This window comes from Oenanthe melanoleuca, chromosome 15, assembly GCF_029582105.1.
Source record: "Oenanthe melanoleuca isolate GR-GAL-2019-014 chromosome 15, OMel1.0, whole genome shotgun sequence".
Taxonomy (NCBI): domain Eukaryota; kingdom Metazoa; phylum Chordata; class Aves; order Passeriformes; family Muscicapidae; genus Oenanthe; species Oenanthe melanoleuca.
Window position 1 is genome coordinate 2,799,976 of NC_079349.1, and position 15,248 is coordinate 2,815,223.

At 43.5% G+C, this 15,248-nt stretch overlaps 1 protein-coding gene across 2 annotated transcripts in view; it reads right to left on the bottom strand.

The window, feature by feature from the left end:
• Positions 1-14,681, bottom strand: part of KDM2B (lysine demethylase 2B) — a 106,075-nt gene extending 91,394 nt beyond the window's left edge. For both annotated transcript variants that reach the window (XM_056504610.1, XM_056504609.1), the window contains exons 1-4: positions 14,528-14,681; positions 13,241-13,385; positions 10,031-10,109; positions 5,852-5,898 (exon numbers count right to left, since the gene is read on the bottom strand). In XM_056504610.1, the coding sequence (XP_056360585.1) occupies positions 5,852-5,898; positions 10,031-10,109; positions 13,241-13,385; positions 14,528-14,578 (322 nt within the window). In that variant the 5' untranslated portion in view covers positions 14,579-14,681. The remainder of the gene's footprint in view (positions 1-5,851; positions 5,899-10,030; positions 10,110-13,240; positions 13,386-14,527) is intronic.
• Between the last annotated feature and the right edge of the window lie 567 nt (positions 14,682-15,248).

Sequence of the window (15,248 nt, forward strand, 5' to 3'; positions counted from 1 at the left end):
ATTAGGGGGGTTCTTGTCTCTTTGTGAAGTACCTGGCATGCATATTCTCATTTTAGCTGGAATTCCTGGGGACTACAGCAGTGTGTGTATTTAAGAGAACAAAAATGGCTGGATGAAAGATGCAGAGCCTCACATAACTTACGGCTGTTAGGTACATCTGATGGGCAGGAATCCTTTCTGTCCCAACTGAATTTAAATTATTTACATCAGTCTGCTGACATTAACTAGTCAGGGAACCTGTTCCTCCCCACCACAGTCCCTGCACAAAGAGGCCATGACTTGCTACATTCACTACATCATTTACAGTTTACAGGAAAACTAGAAACGGAGACTCCCCAAATTCTGATTTTAGCAGATCATTCCACTTTTCAGCCTGGGAAAACAAGGCCACGTTTTACTGTGTACTACTACACTGCAGAATTGCAGTTTCTTGTAGAATGAGCTAAAAGTTGCAACACCAAACTTCACAAACCTTGCTTAGGGTTCTCCCCTGTGAAAAAATAAAAAAATCTAAATAGCCAGGGAAATTCTCCTTTGCAGCTCTGATTTCATCCACTGATGTTAATGAAAGCTCAGATCCTCCCTTCAGTGCACTATGATGCACTCAGTGAATAAAGCATGAGCAGATGTGTAACAGCACACAGCATCTCCTCCAGAACTTGTCAGCAGCACGAGGGGAGGCTGACCTGCACTTGCAGTGCCAACCCCCCCTACTTATAGAACTTTTCCCTTGAAAACATCAGGGATATAATGATGTAATTTATTCTATTATCTTGCTCCACTGACACCATGATTATAAACTCATAGTTGAGGCACAGACCTTCACACATATTTCTTTAAACAGTCAATTTGCAACTGAAATTTTTGGCTCTGCTCCTATTCTTTTGGTGTTTCTAATGAGAAGGCAAATCCCAGCAATAATCAAGTATTCCTTCAGCTACTCCCACCAAAGAAAGCAACAGGATATGTAGAGCCTTGGTTTTCCTTTCACCCTTTGTCTTGAGATCAAAGCCTGCTGCCAGATCTTTAGGGATTTGACAGAATCACAGAAATCAAATATTGAAATGATCTATTAGGTCCCATCTTTTGCATCACCTCCTTGGGCAGACGAAGATTGGTCTTTACAACAGTTACTGGAGCTTGCTTATGTTTGCTATTTACAGATGTACCTCAATGCACAAATTGTATCACAATTAAAAGCTTTGCTGCTTTCAACTTTTCTTGGATTTTTTATACAAGATGAAAACACCAAAGCCTTTCAATGCAGTTTGTGAACACAGCAACCAAACATTTCCTATGCTTGTGAGCATCAGGGCCCAGTCCAGTCTACAGCATCAGATTTTAATAGCAAATTGCATGACTGATGACACATCCTCTGCTGCTCCTACACTTTTTTTTTTTTAATTCTATAAATAAACCCATAGTGAGTTAGTTAAATAAAATCAATCAGTGAGTTGATGTCAGTTGTTAGACCACCCCATGAATAGTCTAAGTCCTGTATGTGCACTGTTCCCACTGATACAATGCCTGGCTGGGCACGGTGAATTCCATAGGACAATGCTGCTGATCCTACAGAAGTGACCGCTGTGCTCACAACTTTAACCTCTTCAGCCCAGAGATCACAATAACCCAAAGTCTCTTTTCTTTCCTACGATCCTCAGCATGTTTGAAATCTCCCCTTTTGCCACTTGCTGGGATTGCAAGCTCTGCTTTGGGGGTGAACAACAAATACCTACCCTGGCACACAAAGCAGCCTAGAGAGGGAGGAGGTGATGCACATCACACACCCAGGACCACTTTCATTCATTTAGTTTTTTATTTACTTTATTTAGGTACAAGGATTCAAAAGCCTTAGACTGTGGGCCTGTGGCAAGCAAACTGAAAATAGGTCAGCTAAAAATTAGAAATAAAAGCAAATACATACAGACTGGCCACTACGGTTTAGAGAGAAATACTGTGCTCGTGCAGGGCCTGCACACCTACCCAGGGAGACAAAGGCAGTGCAGAGTCACAGAAAAGCAGACACTGCTTTAACTTCAACCAGTGCTGACCCAAGAAAACCTCTAAAAAGAACCCAATAAAAAGAAGAACTCAGAGAAAGAGCAAGGAGGTCAGAGTGATGGACTGAGGCACACATCCATGAGCACTTCCTCTTTCTCCCTTCCACGGTTCACAGCTTCCAAAAGTATTCAGGGCTGCCAGCTTCAGGTTGTGTGATGTCCTCAAAGGACAATATAAAGACAAAATTCAAACAAATGACAAAATGGAATGCTTTGGTTTTCTGACATCAAAGACTAAAACAAATTACAGCATTCAGTTCTTGAATTCAGGAGTGGCAAAGGCTGGAGAGGGTCCACAGCAACAAGGGAAGCCCTGGCTTTCAGCAGGTTGCTGAGCAAGGCAGTCACCTTTCTCCTTGCAAAGCCCCAGGCAAGGGGTTCCCCTTGTTGTGCAGAGTATTTGGCATAAAACTCTCAGACAGGTACTTATGTGCAGAGAGTGGAGCTGACAGTCTGGGAAAACACACTTTTGCTTTTCTGCCCATCTATGACAGGCACCCCTGCAGAAATAACACCAAAGTTTTTGTGCAGATGTGGCAGATGTTTAAGGACATTCCAAGAGGGCCAATGACCCTCAATCAAATTTTAAATCAGCTTATGAAGAGATGATAGTGACATTCTGCCCTTCAGAATTAGCAATCAAATCTACCTTATGCAATGAAATTACAAAGCTTAAGAGTTATTAAATTACAACAGAGCTTTACATCTTTCAAGAGTTGTCTCAAGTTCCTGAGCAGGCCAGGAATTCCTTTCTACTTCTCCATTTGTATTCTTGGCTCACAGCCATTTCAGAGATGAGACATTTCCAGCTACTGAAATTAATCCATCAGCTCAGGTTTTACAGAGCATCCAGGATATGGTTCATTTGGAGGTGGGAGTCTGGTTATAGCTTGTGGGATGGGTCTGTAAAGTAAAGCTACTGTAGGGCACAGTGTTTCATGCACACAGGTTACACATGGGTGCACAACCAGGCACTCATGTCAGAAACAGGAGGTCATGAACATCACCAAACTAAATTACAGCTGGTTGCTGCATTTTTTAAGCCAGGAAAAATCCATCAAGCAATGGCAATGTTTCTTTGGAAGTCTGACAGAAGACTGAAAAATAGACACCTAAGCTCAAGTAAACAAAAATAACAATCAAAAACCCATCTTTTTTAATTCTAGAGTTTTCAAAGGGAGATTTAAAAGCTTGTTGTTATTTCCCTGTAACTTTTAGGTTCTCCTCTTTGAAGATGGTTCAACAGTCACGTTAGAAATAAAAGCAAGATTTCTTAGAGAGAGAGTTTGGGACCAAAGGCTCATTAAGTTCCCATGGAATTTATGTGCTTTGGAAAAAGCCAGCACCATGTCCTTAAAGGGTTCTGTAACAAATGTGCTTCCCCTGATTCAAAGGAGAAAAGAAAATAAATGAGAAGTTTAAAAGCACCAGCAAACTATGATGATGAGCACTTAAAAAGCCAACAAGTTTACACAGAACACAACATTTTTCAGACTGTGTTCTCTATTGACTCCCACACACAATCAGATGCATAGAGTTATGATCATTCCATTTCACATTCACCAAACATCCTTCCCTCTCCATGTTCAGCAAGAGATTGAATAAGTTTTGAAAATACCACGCATTGGAAATGCAAATCTGGAGGTTTAGGAAGATCTGAGGGATCTGCTAAAAACATGCAGATTTTTTTATTCTCCAGTGACAGAAGATGTTAATAAAACAAGACTTTTAATGTCCTTTATTTGAACATTAGATAGTAAGTGTAGCACATGTAACCTACAACTAGAAAAAAATATCAACAATGATATGCTATAGGAAGATGCTCACTAGTGTTTCCAGAAATAATGAGTAGATAATTTTAAAATTTGGCATGGAGACAGGAATTCCCCCATGTGCTCTCAGTGTCAATGTGGCTGTTCCACCCAGCACAAATTCCACAGCAAGAAAAACGATTTGCCACAATATTTTTCAGATGCAACTTAGAGTCCATTTCCCAAATAATTCACATCTTTTGAATCAAAGTTTCCACCTGTGATGCCAAAAGTCATCAACTGTATTATAAAAAGGGCAGGTGACAATGCTCTGGACCACATTTTGGGCTCAACATAATGACTCCACAGGGAGTTTGCCCAAACATGATATAAAAGGATATAAATGTGATATCTGGCCAAGAGCAGGTACAGGGATTGCTGATCCAGCTGTGAGCAGGCACGCTCTTACATTAAACTTAATGTCAAAGCTAATTACAAATGTTATTTCTGCTCCATTGTTTCATAAATGCAATTTTATTTGTAAATATCCTCCCGCTTTGCTGGCCATGTACACAGGAATCTCCACCCCCTACTACTTCAAAGGACATCAATCTTGAGGAAATGCAACTCCCACACTTTGACTGTTATACAGGAAAAACACTGTTGTTATGCAACACTACACTGTTCCAAAACATCTCAACGTCAGACCCTCAGCTCCAGCAGCCTCAGAGACAGAAATGGCAGTTTATCAGCCATGGAGCAAGTTCACAGAAAACTGCAACAGGGTCCAGATCATTACAGGGTTTATGCACAAGGCTCCTCCACAGAAAAAAGGTTTTTTTTCTATACCTGCAAATGTGCACATGCAGGAATTTAGGAAATCCGCAAATTTTAGGAGTTCATTTTCTAATTTAATGCAGATTTACCATCAAATAGCACTTCCCACACTACTTCCCAAACATTTTCTAGCAGATATTTGGGGCTTTTTTCCTGAGCTTATAAATGGTCATAAATTAAGTAACATTGCTGAGTTGTTTGTGAAGGAAGGTTATCAGAGATAACCCCTCTCTCACTGATAACCCCAAGTGAGCAGAAATGAGGCACAAGTTCCTCTCCTTTGTTTTTCTTAGCTACATCTTTTCCAGACTTGATATTCCTATTGACTATAAAACTCAAGGAGTAATTTTTTTAAAAAATGGTCTTTCAGAACGCAGCATTTGAGCTAATTTTAAAGATTAACTGCTGCTGAAAAACAGGTAAATAAACCCAGTAAATTCTAACTAGCAGGAATGCAGTTAAAAATCTCCAAGAAGGACTGCAGCCAACACATCCAACCTCCAGCTTGCTCCACAGCAACAACTTCATGGAGTGCAGGATCACTACTGAGTAACAATTTCAGATAAGAAGAAATAACACACCTATCTGCAGTAAAAACAGATTTCAAAGAAACATACAGAACAATCTCCTACTCAAAATGTAGCTTTTTTTAAAGCTAAAAAACATTTATTTTGCAAAGATTGCTAGGAAACATTTGATGACAGTCACCACTTCTCTGGTTTGTGTCTCATCAAAAGCCAGGCAGTTTGCTTTGTGCTCAGCCTCTCTTCACAACCTTCCCTCAAAGCACCGACCTGGCCTGACACTGATAAATACTGTGGGGAGAGCACAGGCAAAAGGTGATGCAGCTCCAGTCACACCTTTTACAAACATGATCTACAACAGATTAAAAAAAAAAAAAAATAGGAACTCGATCAATAGAGCTGCTGCTTTCCAGTATCACAAAAGTGTTTGTAGGACACCTGTTAAGAGCAAAAGCATTCCCTCCCTTCCAAATGGCCAATTATCCAGCATGAGATCGGAGTCTGGTCAGCACAACTACTAATTAGGGTTCTCCCAGCCTTTTTAATTTACAAATTGCTTCTCCATGCCTTCTCCCAGATTCTGAGAGTTATCACAAATGTCTACAAACATAACTGGACAAGTATTTAACAGCAATTCTGTTCTGTATAGAGTTAATCCAGTGCATTCAAAATAACTCACCCACTAATAGCTTCACATCTCTGACGGTGAAATCCGGGTCAGGCATTCTGTAATTAGCAAAGAAAGCAATGTTAAATACTGTCAAGATAAGTATGGGTACACTCTCGTTACCATAATAAAAGAGAAATAAATGTATAGTGCCCTTTGTCCCTAGTGCAGGAGGTGGAATCAAGCAAGGCCTCTCTGAAGTGTGGACAGTGCAAGTTTTAATGACACACATGACATCTTTGCATTGGCAAGTGTACAACAGTTTCCCTACTCATAATAAAAAAGAAGAGTTTCTGTTAGAGTACTTTTTATCAGCACCAGAGTGGGAGAGAAGGGGAGTTGGGAGTGATTTCAATAAAATCCTAAATCTTTATAGCTTGTTAAGCAACTGGTAGTGGTTTGCAACTCGTGGTGCTTCATGCCTGTTCCTCAAGGTGAGCACTATCACACTTGCCAAACTGAGGCACAGAGCAGTAAAACAACCTGCTCTAAAGCCACATCATCACAGACTGGAATCATGGCTTGGAAATAAAATATATATTAAAAAATAATAATAATTAAACTCCCTTTGTTTTAACGACCGTTCCAAACCTTCTCATCTGGCAGAAGACATCTCAGCTGTATTTGGTGGGTTGGGAAATTGTTCAATTCAATTTGGGCTAATTCAGAGCTAAATTAAATGGTAGCATAATTGGTTCAGGGATGTTGATGCATTTACAGGATCACTTCTAACACAGGCAACGTTTTAGGGCATAATGTAATTAGAGACTAGCCTGGTCCAGCAAGTGAGTGAGTGCTACATATCAGAAAGAGAGTAAAACTCTGCAGCACGGAAACTGGATGGAAAAAGAAAACAAAAACAGTAGTGAGGTTTTAAGGATGATTGTCTTCATTTAACTGACAATATTTCTTCACATTGCACCAAAGCTGACTAAAGAATTGTAATAAAAAACAGTCCAGTGGGACCTGCCAGCTCAGTGCTCTGCCTCTCTAGTACTGCCCCAGATTGAAGATAAACAATTTTCTTCTGGACTTTTGACATTATTTAGTTGAAAATAAGAACAATCCAGCCCATGGGTAAACATGCAGAACAATAATTTTTGCTATTAGGAAAACACTGAAAGGTAAAGTTAAAAACTGCATTTACTGGCTTGCACATATCTTGAGAACTATTTGCCAAATTTGCTTGTCCACTTTCTTTTACCCTTATCACCTTCCTCTGGTGGGATGCAGAGGCTGGACAGTATCTTTTGTTAGCTCTCTGCCAACCCTCACATCTTTGCATTTGGCTGTGAGGGCCTCACAGCTTTGGAATTCACTCCCTCTCCCTCTCCGGAATGAAACAGCCTGAATCTACTGACCTTCAGGGTTCATTCAGAGCTCATCTTTTCTTTCCAAGCACTAGAAAGTCAAAAGTAGGGGAAACAGGAACCATTTGTGGGCAACAAGGACGTGCCAGGCTTGTCTGAAAATGACACAGCTTGCTGGCATGTGGTGTCAGAAATGTCCAATAATTAGATAGGCAATCTTTTTCATATTTGTATAAATCAAAATAAAAATCAACCACAAAGATGGAAAACAACCTTAGCCCAGATGGATATGAGCAATTCTGTTTTTTCTGAGAGCTTCAGCAGCAGTCAAAAATAAACATTACTGAAACTTGAAGAATACAATCCTTTCAAACAAATAAATATGTTTAGCTCTTTGGAGAGTACACCTGGCAGATTCTTGACTTTTTTTCTCTGCAGTCTACGGATATGTGTGCAGATAAGGATGCATGATACATTAAAAAAAAAAAAAAAAAGAAAAAAAAAAGAAAAAAAAAAGGAGTACACTAAGTGAAAAAAAATCAGGCCTGAAAACATCAAGTTTCAAGAACTCATTTTGTAGTTGGGTAGTATTGGGAAGTCCAGGTTTAATTCCAAGCCATTCTGCTGCCACAGATGACCTTACTTCTTCAGCTCCAGCCTCACCAGCATAACTGCCACACTCCCTCTTACACAATTAGGGCTGGTTTGCTACAAAACTATGATAGCAAAAAACTCAAAAGCAACTGTTTTCTTGAATGTCACCAGTCATTTGGTTTTCTGTTTATAAATCCAGAATAGCAGCAATGTGAGAACTGCACAGAAATGTTTTTCCCTTGATGTTATGCAATTTTCAAATGTATCTTGTGTAAAACCACCATGAATGCTTCTAAAGACTCCCAATATCATATAAGGTGGTGAAGAATAGTACAGTAGGGTGACTTAACTCCAAAATGTGACCGACTACTTTTAGATGTTCAGCAGTCTGTAATAAACAAATTGTGTTGCTAGTTTCCTCAGCCAGAAGTGAAATGCAAACACCTCAGCCTGTCCTGTGTGCATTTTAGCAAATGTTTAAAGATTTGCTAGAGAACATATTCAAATCCAAATGAGGATGAGCTCTGGCCAGCACAGGTATCTGATTTACCAGGAAACAATGCAAGATGACTGCATTAGATAAGAGATAACACCTCTCCAAAGAGCATTCTCTCCCTGAGTTACAATCCTGAAAACAGTCCTCCAAGAAAAACAGCTTCTCCTCTGTTAAGAGATCACAGGAGAGCTTTGCTACTTTCAGACATACATTCAGCTCATGATGGTCTGAAGTTCAGAGGAAAGCAATTTTCAGAGTGTCATTGAAAGATTTTTCATCATTCCTCTCATTCCTTGCCATTTCAGAGTATGTCCAAACACAGTAACCAAACTGTTCAGCTCTGTACATCTACCAGGCACAGACATGCTCAGCACAAGCAGAAGTGGAATCTTGTATCAGCAGATACTCAAAACATCAGAAGTCAAAAAACCATCCTATGTCATGCATTTTGTAGACCATTGTATCTCAAAAGTCACCCTACATATATCTGGATCACCCAATCTACCACATCAGGATGTTCACAGCCTCCTGTGATCTGAGGCTAGGAATGTTTGTGTCTGCAGGATGAGCTCTTATTTCCACCCTTCTTCACTCTGGAGCATGAGCTGAACTGGTACTATTGGGACAGTGGGAGCTGAAACATCCTCCCAGTTTTCTTCAACTGAGGGGAAATTTGTGAGAACTTCCTCAAACATAGGAGGAAGATCTGGCTGCTGGGAAGGTGCTGCAGTATCTCTGTCTCCTAAACACTCCCCAGCCTCACTGAACAGCTCATGGCTTCTTCTTCAGGAAGAAATTATTGAAGTTTTTACCACTTGCCCCTTAGGAGCAGAAGTTTAAATCCAGCCTATACAGAGAGAGCCTACTGAGCACTTCTTGTTCAGAGTTCAACATATAAAACTATTTTACTACATCATCAGAAGCATCACAGCAGCTCCTGTTTGCTCTTATTGTAGTAAAAGGACACATGGTTGTCAAATACCCCAAATTCTGCTTCGTTTTCTTCTCTCTTTAAATTACAAGCCACTGGAGTGGCTTGATTCCTTTTAATTAATAACTGGGACTCCTTGGTCCCCTAAACAGGGAGGTGAAACTTAGCAAAGTAATGATGCTTTCAAAAAATTATTTTTCTTTCTTTCAGCATTAGTCAGTTATATTATCCTAATTTCCAAAAGTAGCAAGAAGCATTCATCTAAACTATGGATTAAATACTAATAAAATTAATACTTTTAATACTTCTTTTTTAGACACTGTCACTTTCACAAACAAAGTTGCAGGATTCTATTATTAAAATACCAAATCCTTTATACTGGATATTAATAAAATGCAACCTCAAAAAGGCTCCAGTAATCCCATATTTAACTAGACATTATTAAATATTTACAAAGCTGTAACAATCTGAAGAGACATAATTATAATGGAAAATGACAGGCATCATTAGAATTCCACCTGCAATGAAGGAAAAAATCAAGAAGTCAAAAATTGAAGAGAGTTTGTTCTGTCATTACGGTGTGGCTTGGGTGCAGAAACCTTTGGATTTCATTCCTAACTTTCACTGCTGACTTATTTTTGACTGTGTAGTACCATGCTGTATGCACTTAACTTTTATAGACTTCATTATCTCCATGTTTATAAGCAGAAAATAATCATTCCTCCTCTCAAGGGTGCTGACAGTCTTACTAATTGCAATCCATTTTGAGATCATCAAAAGAAATATCAGATACAAGTCGAAAGCATAATGGTTATTTTATATAAGCATTTATTAATCACCAAAATTTGGTTGTAACTTACTTAATTCCCAGTCCATCCTTATTTCTGAAGATGAGGGGAACTCTGAGAGCTTCTCTTTGCACATACTCAAAAGTAAAATCTGTGAAAATGAATAAGAACATGCAAAAGCAATTACAATGGTATTGGCACCTCACGTTACATTTTCTCAGACTCCCCATTTCCCTTTTCTCACCAAAGAACTCCCTATCACCTAAAGAGAAGTAGAAAGAGAATGCATATTTTAGATCCAAACCGGAAACCCAATGACAGACAATGCTCTCCCAGCTGCTCCCTATTTTTCCTGTTCACTGATGCACATAAAATAGAAGCCAGTCAGTTTGTCAATTAAGGTCTGTGTTGAAACACCCAGGCTGTAATGAAATACCAAATTAACAGTTAAAAGATAATCCTGACCAAATACTGCAAATCAGTCTGGTATTTTTGGGCAGATGTGTAGTTTAAAATGCATGTGTAAGTTTAGATATTCTAAGTTACACATTTCTACTTAGACAAATAGATGCTTTCTTGTGACTATTATCTGGTTCTAGCAGAGAGCCCTGATTCTATGAACACATCATTCTTTTTATGTGGGGGTTACTGCTGGTTTCAGCAGAACAACTTTTCTTTTAATTAATCAGCAATGTAACTCCAGGAGCTGATAGATTTTATACAGTGAAAAACTGTCTGTGAAAAATGAGTTGTGAGGAGTCACAGTATAATACACAATCAAATTGAAAATTAAACAGAAATTTGTCATGTTAACACTGGCCAGCATTACCTTGTTGCCTCTCTCTGAGGATTTCACAGGACTGGCCTTTCCTGGGGATTTCTCTATGCACAGTCTGACACAATAGCAGTGATTTGGGGATTAGAGAGGAAGTTACAAGGCAGCAATTTGGGTGAGCCATGGCTACAAAACCCCAGGCTCAGTTTGGAGCCTTCTGCCACAGAGAGCAGAGGAATTCCTGCAGCAGCCATGGACTGTTTCTATGGCTCTGCTATTCCCCGTTTTTTTCAGGAAAAATGACTTTTATAAAGCATCCATACACTGCCTTGCAATGGAAAGCATGGCTTGACTGCTCAGCACTACAAAACGCCCTGCACTGCCAAACCCAGTGCTCACTCCCTGCAGTTTATTCAGGTACACAAGAGCAGTTTAACTCCAAGATTCATCCAGCTGTCCACGCTGCCTGGGCCAGCACAAGCACCTCAGCCTGAGCTTCTATTCCTGATGTTTCTCTGCTCTAAAACCCACACTGAAAGTAAGAGGGGACCCAGAGGCCAAGATATCATGTCTGCACATGTACTGCCCTCTATTTTTACAACTTTTCCTTTCCTGTACTCAGTTAGTAATTATGACAAGTAGGGATATAATGTTCCTACTTAAGAGTTATCGAATCAGAGCACTGTAATTATCCATTTACAGAAACATGAAAACTACAGAAACTTTATTGCCACTAGTCTCAGAGTAAGTGTAATGAACCCTCCATTTAACTAAGGTTACCAAGTAAATATTTCTGTGCTAAAGAAGTCATCCTTCCCCATAGGCATCCCCATTAAAGCTATTGCCTTTTGGTAAGCAAATAAATAAACCACAGAGAGCTTTTTACAGACACTGATCCAAGTCAGAAAGTCAACAAACATCAGGAGTAATACTGGAAGAGGCAGTGCCTTGCAGACTAGAGCACAAGTAGCTATGGCAAACTGCATTCAAACCAAAAATCACACCACTGCAAGATAAGTTATCACTAAAAATAAAAACAAGGACATCCGAAAGAAAAAAAACATATTGCTCAATTAATTCCATGTGTTCATATAAGTTGTTTTATTCTTGTGTACTACTGTCATTGTTTCACCCAGATTCAATTCAACTCTTAGGTTTATAGAGAAAAAAAGTAAACCAATAATAAAAATAAAACCAGAGCAAATAGCAAGGCATATCCTTTCTTCCTAATGCCCCAACAAAGCATTTAAATCCCTTGTGGGGTTGAACAAAGCCGACACAGACCACAACAAAATAACAAAAGACACTCATTTATTTTCAAGTTCCCTAGAAAGGAGAGAGCTGCCCAAAGATTTTGGAGCTGCCAAGCCAGGGAAGATGTGGATTGTACTATCCTCAGCATGGAGCAGTGGCAACCACTGGAGTGTCTGAAAGCTGAGGGTAGAATGCAATCATTTTCTGGAAAATTAATTAACATTTTCCAGCTAAAAAATAGTTGCTTGTGTTTTGTTTGGAGGAAGAGGGGTCAGGGTTGAGCTTATCTCCTAAACAAACACCTTCCTAAGTAAGATAGGTATTTAATTTCTCCACCACACATCAACTTTTCTAAAGGAGCTTAAAATGCTCATGCAAAACTAAGCCTAGGGGAGAAAAGGAAATTTTCTAAACTCGATTAGTGGCTCCACACAGTTAGAGCAATTTCAGGAGGATTACAGCCAAAATTTCTCTTTTTTGAGAAAGCCATCCTAAACAGGCATCCTCAGTCAGGCCGAGTTTTGGTGATAACCATCTGGGATTAGGGATCCGTGTCAACAGCACAGCGGTAAATAAAGGTGCCCTGCAAACCCCCCGGCCCGTTTGATTCCCGGGCAAACCTCTCCCATGTCCCTTCCTGCCAGGCAGCGTGCGGCAGAGATGGGCTGCCTGGCTCTGCTCGCCGCTCCGGAATTCGAGTCACCTAAGCAAAGCAAGGAACTTTGGGGAGGGGAGAGCTGTAATTTAATATATGATAGACCCACAAAGAAGTTACTGACTGTAAAGTCTCCGAGCCTGGCGAACAGACTCATCAATCGCACCCTTTCGCAAAAGGGGTCCTGGATTCAAGAGGGGGCGGAGGGGGAGCAGGAAACACCTCTGGCTAAGTGGGGGCTGGGGTTTCGGCCTCTCCCGTGCCAGGAGCTGATTCCTGACCAGCCCGGTGCTGCGCTGGGGTCACGGTGGCGGGGCACGGCGGGGGGAGCGCTGGGCGCTGCCATGGATCACGGCGCTCATCCCAGCACCGCTCCGGGGCACAAGCCGCCCTCCGGGTGCGGGGGGGACGGGCCGGGGCACCCCCGGGGCGGGACGGGCTGCAGGGCCCCGGCAGCAGCCGCCCCCCGCTCCCCTGGGCCGGCGGCGTCACCGGATCCCCGGGCAGGGGCGCGGGCGCCAAATCCGAAGCCGGAGCGGAGCCGCACGTGGAGGCGGCGGCGAGCGCGGCCGGACAGCCCCCGGCCCGGCAGTGTTACCTTTGCCGTCCATGGCATGCACGAAATCCCCGTGGTACATTTTACTCTTTAATTTCTCTTCCAAATTGAAACTCCTGATGCTGACAATTTCCTCCACGTCTGAGAGGTCCTCGTTCTCATCGTACCGTCTTCGGCCGATGCAGCGCTAGAAAAGACACAAAAATCAAAATAAAACACATTGTCCGGAAAAGAAAAAATCGAGGAAAGCACATGGATGGTGCACAACGGTTTGATAAACATAATCTGGGGGAAATAATTAAGACGGCAAGGCACAAACTGAACAAAACCTGAACCCAAACAAGCTCCAACCCCGCTGCATGCACCTTTTCCATCCCGTGACACGGAACTCGGCAGGAATAACAGGTGCTTGGCTTCAGGAAAACTCAAACTTGGGCTGCTGAGCAGGGGCTGACGCTGGAAGGCGAGCGGGGTACACGTAACTCGCCGACAATTCACAAGCTACAGCACCGATGCGTTTTGCAGTCCCATAAAAACCCGTGAACCGCGGTCAACGCTCGTTAACCACCGGATCATTTTTTAAATTATAATTATTATTATTATTATTGTTATTATTTTTGTACGTGAACACGAGCTAATTCCCCGAGGAAGGGAAGGGGGGCGAATCTTCGCATCTGATGCCCAGCATCCAGGTTTCGGTATTTACATAATCCGAGTGTTTCCATAGTCACACCGGAAGCGGCGATTTAAAAACCAGATCGCTTTATGTAACGCCGCGATGGATGCGCAGCCCCCGCGCGCTCCCCCCGCCGCCCCGCACGCTCGACAGCGCCGAAAGCGCGGGGCTCCGCGGCCGAGGGGCAGCAGCGAGTTCAATGCCGGGGATGTAGGGTAGGCCCGGCGGAGGCCGGTGCCGCTGCCGCGGGGAAGCTGCGGCGGGCGCGGAGAGACGGGGCTGGAGGCGGCGGGGACCGGCCGCGCACAAGGTAGGTCCCCGGAGGAGCGAGGGCAGCCCGGTGCACCGGGTGCCGCCGGCGGCTCTGCCCCTCTCCCGGCAGCTCTCGCCCTGCGAACCCGCCCCGCAGCCCCGCGGACACGCGCGGTGGATCAGCGCAAACCCGCACGCACCGGAAAAAATAATGATCCATGATCGTCCCACCCTGCCCGTCCCTCCGTTCCATTCCGCCCCTTCCCCGCTGCCTCAGCCGCGCTCTTGCAAACTAAGTCGCTCGGCTGTCTACGACCCACATGCATTTCTCCCTTTGCAAACAATTAAGCAAAATCAATTAAAAGGCACGAATAGGAAAGAGACCGAAGCCAGCTACACACCAATCTTCTTCCAGAGTCTTTCTTTGCCTCCATTTTTTTGGAGAGTTTCATCACTTATTTGTCAACAGTTCCTGTCCTGCATATTTGGCCCAAATGGGGAGGAGGCAAAACAAAAGCCATCCAGGGCTCGCTAAAGTTTTGCAATTTTGCACCAGGACTTTTTTTTTTTTTTTTGGGGGGGGTGGGAGAAAGGGGGAGGGAAGGGGAGGGGGGCGGCGGCGATGCCTTTTGCAAAGTCCTAAGGAACCATGTTCAGGCGCTGCGTGCGGAGCGGGGCGCAGGCGTCGCAGTGCCCGGAACGTAAACAGCGGCGGGGCCGGGGGGGTGGCGGGGGGGCGGACCGGGGACACGGCGCGGTACCGGCGCTGGGCTGGCCGGGGCGGGCGGGGTTGATGTCCGCGGGTACGGCACAGGACCGGCGCTGGGCTGGCCGGGATGGGGGGCTGGGTGGGATACCGGGGCGGTACCGGCTCTGTGCTGGTCGGGATGGAGGGGCTCGCCGGGGTACCGGGGCGGTACCGGCGCTGGGCTGGCCGGGATGGGGGACTGGGTGCGATACCGGAGCGGTACCGGCGCTCTGCTGGCCGGGGTACCGGGGCGGTACCGGCGCTGTGCTGGCCGCCGGCCCCGCCGTGCGGTGTTCGGTCACGAGTGCGCGGCACGCAGGCGCTGAGCGGCAGCGGGGGGACGGGGACAGGGCCCCACAAAGGCGCGGACGGTC